The 11,906-nt window shown below is 38.5% G+C and overlaps 1 protein-coding gene across 1 annotated transcript in view; it reads left to right on the top strand.

Moving 5' to 3' along the window:
- Nucleotides 1-11,554, top strand: part of npdc1b (neural proliferation, differentiation and control, 1b) — a 30,355-nt gene extending 18,801 nt beyond the window's left edge. Inside the window, exons 3-9 of the mRNA XM_053480491.1 lie at nt 3,951-4,043; nt 5,198-5,443; nt 5,855-5,921; nt 6,083-6,167; nt 6,272-6,348; nt 7,933-8,032; nt 8,184-11,554. Coding sequence (XP_053336466.1) covers nt 3,951-4,043; nt 5,198-5,443; nt 5,855-5,921; nt 6,083-6,167; nt 6,272-6,348; nt 7,933-8,032; nt 8,184-8,267 — 752 coding nt within the window. The 3' untranslated portion in view covers nt 8,268-11,554. The remainder of the gene's footprint in view (nt 1-3,950; nt 4,044-5,197; nt 5,444-5,854; nt 5,922-6,082; nt 6,168-6,271; nt 6,349-7,932; nt 8,033-8,183) is intronic.
- The last annotated feature ends 352 nt before the right edge of the window (nt 11,555-11,906 follow it).

Genomic DNA, 11,906 nt, shown 5'->3' with positions numbered 1-11,906 from the left:
AATAAACCCGAGTTCTTTTATCAACGTAAGTCTGTAAATATGAGAGACTATTTACAGAGAGCGAGTAATTAAACGAAACACAGCTCTCTGCACAAATCAAGCTCGTCTATATTAGGTGAAAAAGAGGTACAGGCTGTCTGGGATCTTGTGAGTTACAGCACGAGTGGTGGTGACGTGTGATCAATACGCAGCAGAGCTAATAAACAGAGCAGCGATAAAGATTCTGCAATCCGTCCAGCTCCATCTCTCAGTCCGTCTATTGTTCTGTCCATTTCGTGCATTCAGTAAGAAGACTCTCTGACTTTAAGATTGCTTTAGGGTTAAGGGCATGATATTCACACACCTTAATCAGCCCATCAGGCGTCATCACGTTTGCGAAAGATGTTTGCGAAAGATGTTTCAGTTTATATAAAAATTTTTATGGCGTGTAAATGGTAGGCTTGGGAGGATGCAGAGGAAGAAATATTTTTTTTTTTAATGGTGACGTGGTCTTGCAAACCAACATCTAAAAACAATCTCATCATTCTCAACAGCTGTGGATTTTTGGATGAATTTGTAAACAATTTTAATTGGGGAAAAAATGTGAAATAAATTAATAAATCAAAAATTGTGAAAAGAAAAAAAACATGTTTTTGGAAGACTCACTCACTCACTCACTCACTCACTTTCATAATCTATTCCGCTTTATCCTGTATACAGGAGTGTAAGGGCCTGGCATCCCAGGAGACCCAGGACATGAGGCAGGGTACACCCTGGATGGGGTGCCAATCCATCGCATAGCATACATGTATACAAACATTTATTTACACACTACATACAATTTGGAAATGCCAATCTGCAGGTCTTTAGACTGTGGGAAGAAACCGGAGTACCCGAAGGAAACCCACCAAGCACAGGGAAACCATGCGAACTCTACATCTGCCTTTAAATCATTATTTGCACAACAGACTTTAAATAATTGTAAAATAATAAATCCTAAGGCGGAAATCGATTCCGGACCCTGGAGGTGCAAGGCGACAGTGCTAAGCCACCGTACCAGCAGGATTATACAAACTATAAATACTTTAAATTAGTTATCTTTTTGTCTGTTTCTATCACAAATTTGTCAACTGGTACTAAGCTATGAATCCTAGTTCTGGCCCTGATGAGTGAAACCGAATGTGATTAGAATGTTGTGTGCTCTTACACCGGTCTGCGGTGGACGAATCATAAATCCATTAGCTAACGTACAGCACAAGTGAATGTGCTTATGTGTTGCCCGGTTTCATGTTTTGGCTGCCTGGAGACCTAATTGACTTTGCTAAGGATGAAGTAGAGGCTTACATGATGTAATGACGGGTTAGGTAGTTAGCAAATAGATACAAGCACAAGCCAGTGTGGGTATAAATACATGTGTACTTTAAGAATCGACCAGTTAGGATCGTGTTCGAGAAAATCAATTGAGATCTGGAGACTAGCTAGGCCACTCCAGGACCTTGAAATGCTTCTTACGAAGCAGTTGCCCGGGCGGTGTGTTTGGGATCATTGTCATGCTGAAAGACCCAACTACGTTCATCTCTAATGCCCTTGCTTATGGAAGGAGGTTTTTTACTCTAAATCTATCGATACATGACCCCATTTATTCTTTTCTTTACACTGATTAGTTGTCCTGGCCCTTTGCAGAAAAACAGCCCCAAAGTATGATGTTTCCACCCCCATGCTTCACAGTAGGTATGGTGTTCTTTGCATGCAACTCAGCATTCTTTCTCCTCCAAACACGACAAGTTGAGTTTTTACTAAAAAGTTCTAATTTGGTTTCATCTGACCATTCTCCCAATCCTCTTCTGCATTATCCAAATTGTCTCTAGCAAACTTTAGACGGACCTGGGCATGTACTTGTTTAATCAGGGGGACACGACTGGCACTGCAGGATTTGAGTCCCTGGCGGCGCAGTGTGTTACTGATGGTAGCCTTTGTTACTTTGGTCCCAGCTCTCTGCAGGTCATTCACTAGGTCCCCCGTGTGGTTCTGGGATTTTTGCTCACAGTTCTTGGGATCTTTTTGACCCTACAGTGAGATCTTGCGTGGAGCCCCAGATCGAGAGAGATTATCAGTGGTCTTCCATTTTCTAATAATTGCTCCCACAGTTGATTTCTTCACACCAAGCTGCTTACCTATTGCAGTTTTAGTCTTCCCAGCCTGGTGCAGGTCTACAATTTAGTTTCTGGTGTCCTTTGACAGCTCTTTGGTCTTGGCCATAGTGGAGTTTGGAGTGTGAATGTTTGAGGTTGTGGACAGGTGTCTTTTATACTAATAACATCAGTATATACTGAAAAACTTCCCTAAAACTTTCAAGTCCGTAGCTCCAGCCATTTTGAGATACTTTTATATAAACCTCAAAAGCGTAATACTGTCTCACTTTAAACAATAATCATTTAAAATAAGAATTATTTATATTTCTTTATGAGAATTGATACTAAAATTGGTGTAAGCTTCTAAAAGCATATGACCTGTAAAAATTGTTACTTACCTAAGTGCAAAATTAAGGATTTTTTCCCAAAAAGCTCCTTTAGTGTCCGTAACCATGTCAAATTCATGTTGCGATATCTTAACAATTTAGCATTTTAGAATAATACACTTTTTCAGGTTTATGTCTTTTCATGTGAAATCTAAATCGGACAAGTTTCATCTAAATGTTGAAAGGTTAAAATTTTAAAAAGTTACTGGTTAACACTTAACACTTGACCAATACCATGTTTTGTTCTGTTTAACCTTAGGAAGTAATGAGAGACATTACACAAAGGTAAAACCTGGTGAAAGGAGATAAATGTATAATAAATAATAATAAAGAATAAAAATTTGACTAAAAAAACTGTTGATATGCATATGTGCATTCCAATTGATAGACATTTCTCTCCTGATTTTGTTTTTAATTCCTCAGTCTGCTGCATCGTTGGTGTGAATTTATTCTCCCTGTCCATCAGTTGCCATGGTGATGATTTTCATTCATGACTTTGATGAGGCTCCTCCCCCAGTAGCCAACTCTCACGTAGCCAGAGAAGCACTGCGGGGCTGGCATGCTGCCTTATCCACCCACACACACACACACACTGTGCATACATCAGCACGCGACACCCGCATACACACACACACACACACACACACACACACACACTTGCACATGTTCACAATTTGCAGCATTTTCATTTATTTCCTCCTTTGGTCTCTTAAATCCATTGTAGCCTTTCAATAGCAGTTAACCATATCAGCTAATGTATAGTTCTTATACCAGTCTCCAAAGATGTTCATTAAATTTAAGATATATAGATCTTACCAGTTTTGTCCCCTTTACATTTGAAAAGTGTCATCTATTACATCTAATACTAAAGTATTTTTGTATCAGTATACAAATCAGTATGTACTACAAATCGAGTTTGGACAGTCTCTGAAGTCATTTCACATACAGTTCTCTGCTCTTTAGTACCTTTGAGCAATATGTTTTGGTGTAGAAATTCTAATAAACTATTTATAACATTACTTCATGTGAATAGATGGTTCTGTCTATGTGCCACCTGGCACATCGGGTGACAAAAATACATCTGCCGTTTCTGCAGCAGTTATTTACAGGTGCGGTTGCCAGCTCGATGCCAAGTTGTATCCAAACATTTGGGGACAAAGGAGCTCAAGGGTCCAACAGTGGTGACCTGGCCAAGTTGAATTGGGGACCTCCTGGTCAGCAGTTCAACACCTTAACCACCGAGCCACCCTTGTCCCCATTACCTTATTTCCTCTTATACTGTAATCCAACCTGCTGCGTTTTTTTTTTTTTTTTACATCTGCATATAATCCCGGTCCTCAAGATTGATAAAAATGGCATAAAGGGAGTTTAGAGTGGTAATCACATATACTGTACTGTATATGCCATTATTGCCAAGTTACTTAACCAATAAATCTTTCTTTCTAATATACAGAAGAAGTAGATATGCGTCCTGAACTAGATGAAGAGATCGACTTCCTTTCTTCAATTATAACCAAACACAGGGAGTCTGATATGAAACACACAGGTAACACATTTTATTATTTAAAATCCACTCATTATTTAATAATGTCTTTTATATACAGTGCATATCAGTTATGTTTAATATTTAATTCAGATCATCATAACAAATTAATATTTTTATGTATTTTATCATTAATATTAATATTAATTAATATTATACAAACATAACCTGAGTAAATACAAAATAAAATACAAGTTTAAAAATGATAATTTTATTTATTAAGGAAAAAAACTGCCCAAACCTACCTGGCCAAATATGAAAAAGTAATTATACTTCATGGTACTAAGATTACTCAACACATTTCTTTGTAAAGCTAAGTTAAATTTCTCTTGCCACGCCCAAGCCTGATCACAGCCAGACCTGTTGAATCAAGAAACCACTGACAAAGTGAAGCATGTTAAAACTAACCGATTTAAGAAATTTCAGATTGTAAGAATAAGCTATACAAACTCATGTCTTTTCTATGATGATTTGGTGCTGGCTTGTATTTGTATTGTATATATACTGTGTATTTAAAGATTTTTTTCTTTCAGTGAATCTGAATCAGTAATTGTGAAATAAATTCCACAGGTTAGATGTACTTATAAAAATAATCTGACTATTTAACGAAACATTATGGCAAATAGTATTACTGAATAAGGGGATTTGAATCTAGTGATGTTTGGATTACACTCGTTCATTTGACACATGCCAAGTATGCTAAGAATTTAATAACTTTAAAATGACAGGTTGGATTTTATAATAATCAAATCACCAACTTATTTTAAAAGTCCCAGATTTAACTATTTCTATAGCAAGTAATCATAGGTCTAAGTTCTTCCACAAAGAGTGTCTGTTAATAAATGCTCCACCTCTCCTCCTCAAAATGTGTATAATAATGCCTATGTATTTCTCTATTTATAAAAATATAAGAACCACACCCTGCCAGAGAACCGCAGAGCTAAGCAACAAACCAGGACAGGGTATATTCTTATACGGGCTCACGCTTGTTTAGACCCCAGCCTATATAAAAAAGAATAATGACAAAAAACAAGCCATGTATTTTACTCCTGTTTTGTGTTTGACTCCTCTGAATGTCTAAAAATGATTACACACAAGATGTGAATTTTCATAATAATACAGTATGTCCCTGCTAACACCCTTGCATTGCCCTTTAGCACCCTCTCAGGCTGCCCCTCCGGTCAAAGATGACTCGTCACAGCCGAGAAGTCACCACAGAGCGGAATCCTCAGCCAGCTACGATGTAGTTGGACAGCCTGTGACACACACTCTGACCACGCTGTCCACTACCACCAGCTCCAGTGCCACCAGCCCCAGTCCCAACACTGTCAGTCCTCTGATATCAGCCATGCAGAGCGCTCCACTCATTGTGCCCTACCCATCTGAAGACCACTCTTATATCGGTATATCCTACTTCCTGGGGTGGTGATGTGATGGTAGCAAAGTGTGATATTTTATATATGATATGATATATATATAAATATATATAAAATCAGTGAAGTAAAGAAAATATATAATAAATTATTGAATTAGCTCTTCCTCAGTTGAAAAGTAGTGACCCTGTGTATATTACATGAAGATGCTATTATGTAAATTAGTGGGTGGGATTTAGTGGGCGGGATACACAGATCGTGGCTCGTTTTGTTCTGTACAGTAGTCTAATGAATCACACACAGATTTGTTCACACACCATTCTGTGCACTCAAAAGGAGTAAGAATGTCTGTGCATATTAGTAACCAGTGACCTGTTTCTCTCTCTCTCTTCTTCTCTTTCTCTCTCTCTCTCTCTCTCTCATGTTCTTTCCTTCCCTCAGTTACAGCAGGAGTCTGTCTTCTGCTGGCTTCAGTCACTTTGGTTTTGGTTGGAGTGTGCTGGGTGAGGTAAGACCTTAGTCCTCACTCACATGAGGCTCGCAAATGAGCATCCACAAAACAGCATCATTTGTTTTTAACGGAGCCAAGCGTGACTGATTAGATCAGTCAGAACTGTAATTGTACAAATCCAACTAAATGAGCTGCTCGCATTGTGTTTCCTGTGACAGGATGCAGAGAGGAACTCGTCTGGCGCAGAAAGTGGACTACCCAGCCTTCGGGGTGATGAGCCCCCATTCGTACGATAGCGCAGCTGTGAGTGGAAAAAAAAACCCCACATCCAATCACATGTATGTGCATTTGGCAACTTTGAACAGATTTGTTGATTTTTGTTTTTCATTCTCACATTGGTGTTTTAGTGCGGAGATAAGAACCTGGCCCAGAGTGCTCAGATGTACCACTATCAGCACCAGAAACAGCAGATGTTGTCGCTTAAGTAAGTAGATCTACAGTACATCACCAGCCCAGCTGCACTACCTCGTATTTCATCTCGCATTTATATTCATCTAATCATATCCTTTATATGGTATTTTGGTTGCTTCTCTTATATTCTGTGTTTCATAAATCCTCCACTGTCCCCATGTGCACCAGGTGCAAGGCAGAAGGCTGTTACCATGAAAGCGATTTTTGTTTGTTTGTTTGTTTGTTTTTGGTATAACAACATGATCAAAAGTGTATTACTTTGCTTGATCGACTTGCTTGAATTGAATCGATGAGCAGAGGTGGTACACAAAGCACATAAATCCTGTGCTTGAGTAAAAGTCGAGATCCTCTAGGGCAAATATCACTCAAGTAAAAGGAGAAGTCCTACAGTGACGCCTGTGCTTGAGTTAACACTAGAAGCGCCGCGCCAGTGTGACCTACTAATAACGCGGTTCAGCGGTCATTTGACCGCCTATTGTTTTGAATGGGAAGCTGCTGCTGACACACAATGATCGCTAGATGGCGCTTTCACCCAAAGCAAATAGTTTAGCTTCAAGATCAACTTGCACTTGGACAATGCGCCATTCATTCCCGCATTGATAATCAGCGGCATCTTTTTTTTCATAATTATCTTAGAAAACCTACTACAGAGTCTCTAAGGGCACAAAGGAAGAGTAAAAAATGGCAGAAGAAAAAAACAAGTCATGTTTTGCATTATAACCCAAAAATGACATTTTTCTGCCGTTTTTTCTCCTGCTTTGTTTATCTAGGGGCTTCGTACTATAACAAAAAGGAAAGCTCTACTTAATTTTATATCGTATGGAGAAAATTTATTGGTTTGTTCATTTTATTTGAGTATAAAAGTACTCACCTTCAAGTTTATTTAGGTATATAATGTACAGGGCTTTTATTAGCTCACAGCATCCTTTTTCATAGTAAATCTCTCTCTCTCTCTCTCTCTCTATCTCTCTCTCTTTATCTTTTTCTTCTTCCCCTTTCCCAATTGTGAAAAGGTTGTTCTCGTCATTAACTGCAACCAGCTCTGCTTCTGATTTTAAAGACCTGTTGCATAAAGTACTTTCAATGCATATTAGATTAGTAGTTTAGCTTAGTAGTTTTTTACTACTTTACCTTACAACATGTAAGAAATATAACTGTTTAAGACACGTCTAGATAGTTAACTAGATAGATACATCATGACAGTGAAAACCTTTCATGCTTGTTCCTCTTCTTTGAAAGACTTTCTGCTCACCTGTGACTGTTAGAAAGTGCTTAGTACTGTATATCTAGTGCATGAACCTGTCATCCATAAAGGCAGGGACAGTTCAGTGGTTGAGGCATTGTACTACTGACTAGAAGGTCCCAGGTTCAAATCCCACACCATGGGCTCTACACCAAGTTGCCAGTGTACAGCCCTTAACGTTCAGATGTGCATTGAAATACTGTTGACTTCTTCTTCTGGCCAATTAGATTCAGGAATTCAACTCTGCTGTGGTGTAAACAGAAATTGTCGGAACTCGTACTTCATAATATGCATTATTTTTCACACGCAAAGGGCTTCTGAATAATGTAAAAGTATGTTGTTTGTTCTTTTCAGGCAAAGAGATGAACCCAAGATCGCTGAATCAGCAGCTACCTCTGATGAGGAGAACGAGGATGGAGATTTCACTGTGTACGAATGCCCTGGACTTGCCCCAGTAAGCAGCAGTTCTGTGTGTGTTTGTGCATATGTGTGTATCTATATCTTTCAAGGTGGTCTAACATAGGGCATGTCTCCCTAAATCAGAATCTAGTCCCGCCTACAGTGTCATTTTGTCTTGCTGAATCTCGCTTCGTCTCTCTTTTTAGACTGGCGAGATGGAGGTGAAGAACCCTCTGTTTGACGACTCCACACTTCATCTTCATCTCGACCTACAAAAAAGCTACAACTGAACCAGGACTGTCCGTGCACAATCACGTTTAAAACACATCCACAATCTTACGTCGAGGGCAAATCCCATCTCCATGAAAAAGAGGACGGGAGCTGGGAGGTTCAAGGAGGGAAGAGGAGAAGAGGAGTCGGTCTGCATTGGATTTGACTTCACACATAGTCAGCAAGGACAGCTTCGGTGGTCCTAGTCGCTTCGCATTTTCAACCTTCCTCTCCATCCGTTGTTCCGTTTATTGACTGTTACGTTGTGTGTGTAGAAACTGGAAATGAGTTTTAACATATCCGCCTAAACGAATGATTTGCCTTTAAACAATACAGAAACAGCTATAGCCCTGTACACACATACTCTGTCCTGCATGGATTGAGTGTTTCTTCTAGTACTTACAGTCTACCTTTGAAGGAAAAATATGCAGACGGCGTTTTTCTAGCAGTATGTCTTTGTTTTATTTATTTATTTAAGATTTATTGATTTTATGATGTGTTAATGATTTATCTTATTGACTTCTTTTTCACATAACCTTTTGCTCTCCCTAGCCTTGTTGAAATTGTGCACTTTCAGAAGTTACCAGTGTACCATGGCCTTTACAGTATATGCACGAATCAGTATAAAACACAGACTGCATGTCAGTTTCCTGTTTTCCACACCATCCTCTCGCGTTGCAAATCAGTTCCCAAATCTAATCCTTGTATCCGATTTCATTCTGGATTCTTAACTGGAAGGTTTCCTTAAGCTGAAAGGCTTTATACTTTGCACGTTCATTATTTATCTGTGCCCTCCAAGTGCAAGGTGGGGTTTATTGGAACCAGCTCTGGGCTCATATTGAAGTTTCATACAGTCATTTATGCAAAAAAAAAAAGTGAAGCGGGTAGCTTTAGGTCCCAGGTTCTGTCCTGTGCTTGAGGCACTGTGTGGAGTTTCACACAGTTTTTCTTTGAGATTCCTTCAGTTTCTTCTGACCGCCCAAAAACAAGCCAATAAATAGACACTAAATTATTCTTAGTGTGCATGTGTGTGCTCGGTATCCTACAATGTCCAGTTTTCCAATGTTCACCAATTAACCATAACAAGAATAAAGTGCATACTGAAGATGAATATATATTTAAAACAAGAGTCGATCAATGGGTATGCCTCTACTACTGATCCGTTTGTGAATTTGTATAACTCTTCTGTTGCATTGGACAAATCCATCTGCCAAAGATACACTACTGTTCAAAGGTCTTGCGTCATCCCTCAGTTCTTCATATTAAATTAAATTAAATGATGTAAAGAAATAAAAATAAAAGTTTTACTGCTTCAGGCTGCAAGGAGTCTAAAGATACTGGTTGTTTGTGCAACAACCTTGGCAGCAACCTCATTTCCCCTCTTATCTGTTCCAACCACTCAGCATTCAGCATCACTAGTATACTAATCACCGGCCTGATCATGTCTTCATCTGCACCAGTTTCTCACTGGTTTATGCCTAAAGTTTTTTTATGATTGAGTGATCCATAGGTCACTGAGTGGCTTAACAAACTGAAAACATTCCTCTGAAACTAGGCAGGTACAGGAACTGGACTGAAAGCGAGAGCCAAAAGATCATTCAGGAAGCCTCAAGAGTGCATTAAAAAATACAAGAAATTCTGGCTTTTCGGGAGCAAAATATGAATAATCAAGAGGCGGCGCAAGACTTTTGTACAGTACTGTACAAATGTAAATAGATGGTCTCTTGAATGGTGAAACAGAAAAGCATAAAGAAGAGAAAAAAATCATGTTTTCGATACCCAAACATACCACAACCATCCAGAGTGCTAGACTGATAGTGATTACTAAGTAGAAAGAATGGCATGCATACTCTCTCCCCTGTTAATTACTGCGGGCTCAAGTATGCAGAAGATCACCTCCGGGTTGTGTACACTGCCCTGTGACGAACAGCACTGTCAAGAAGGAAGAATAGAAAGACTAAACCAAAAGTAAACACTGTCTGATCAGGACCGGAGATGTGTATGATCCCAGAGCTCAGGTCCAATATCAGGTCACTATTCAGCCATTGAATCTGCCTTTTTCATTCGTACAAAATTGTAAAAACTGTGCAAGGGAAACTGAACTCGTGCATAAAACGACTTGATGCTTGAACATATCAAACACGACATTGGATTTAGAAAACACAAAAACACAGCCGTACGCTCACCTTACAAGTGATTCGCTGTATGTACCGAAAAAGCCACACTATATGATTTATAGACGTCATGATGTTCCTTTCTACCAAAGTAGAGTCAGTGATGGTATTTTCTAAAACTCTAGTTGTGATTTTAATATTTTCATAATTGTGCAGATATGAATAAGCCTAAATGATATAATGTAGCCTTTGTATAGTCTGTATTGGTCTTACTATGCATGAGCTGAAGCTATGGAATGATAAAGGGAATCCGTATGCATTTTCAGCGTTGCTTTGTGACCCTGAGTGTACTTGGATGCCCTTGCTGAAATGTTCCATTTGAGCTGTGGTCCGAACTAATCTGAGATGAAAAAAAAAAAAATTGACACAGCAACTGTGAAATTTGGCCATCGTGCATTGAATGTGAGCTGACCACTGCTCGTCCATATGATCTGTGATGTGCCCTGTTGTATATAACTGCAGCTGTATATAGAGAAGACTTGAGGCCTGCCTGCTCAGTTTGCTGTATTTGTACAAACCCCTGTCATCTCTGCGGTAGATTTCGCATTGCGTGCTCGGTTGAAGTATTCGCTCTTTGCTGCTGAGTCTCAGGAAAACTGCCAACAGTAGCCAGACCTTCATTTACCTATATCTCCTTTCTGCCCTATTCGTAAGAAGAAGAAGAAGAAGAAGAAAACCACAATAAGTCTCATGACGGTCTTGAAGAGGCTTTCCTTAAAAAAAATAAAATTATAAAATACAAAATGGCTTCAACCTTTTAGTAGGCTGATTGTCATTTTTAATCAGGCGGAGAAAAGATAGTAAAGTGGCCTGCCCTTCTTCTAAAGAAGGCTTTTTAAACATTATTTCCTGGAAATCTAGGTAGAAGCTGTTACACAGTGTTTTAAGTGATTTTCCACTTGATGCAGAATAGCTCTAAATAATCAAATAATTCATTTGAAAAAGAAATCCAGCCTACCCTGTTATCTAATAAGTAGGCTGTTAAACATTAAGGAAAGCTGCGTAACATGAATTCCTTCCCGTACACGTCTCGCTGTGTATGTTGGTCTTGAATTTACTGAACTCTTTTTTTTTTTTTTTTCTTTTTCTTTTTTTTTCCCACCTAATGAAATTGTTTATCATGCATGTAAAGATAGGATATTATATAAAAGGGAAGAAATAAATATTTATATTATATCAAATCTCTTGTGATGTGGTGTATGTTTATATATATATATATATATATATATATATATATATATATATACTATATACTTATGGGAATGTTTTAACAGTTAAATTTGGGATGCAGCTAAAATAATGGCCCCTTTGTACTAACCCGACAGAAGGAATGCATCTTTTAGTGCTACATTTATTTGGGAGGAAGAAATTGTCATGATGTTTTTAGATTTTTTTGGAAAGACTTTCACGAATGAAGCTTAATATACAGTAGATATAAAATTACTGCACAATACATTACTGCAGCTTTACATACTATATCATAAA

This window comes from Clarias gariepinus, chromosome 21 (assembly GCF_024256425.1).
Source record: "Clarias gariepinus isolate MV-2021 ecotype Netherlands chromosome 21, CGAR_prim_01v2, whole genome shotgun sequence".
Classification (NCBI taxonomy): domain Eukaryota; kingdom Metazoa; phylum Chordata; class Actinopteri; order Siluriformes; family Clariidae; genus Clarias; species Clarias gariepinus.
The sequence above is the reverse complement of the archived record's forward strand: the minus strand, read 5'-3'. Positions and strand labels throughout refer to the sequence as shown.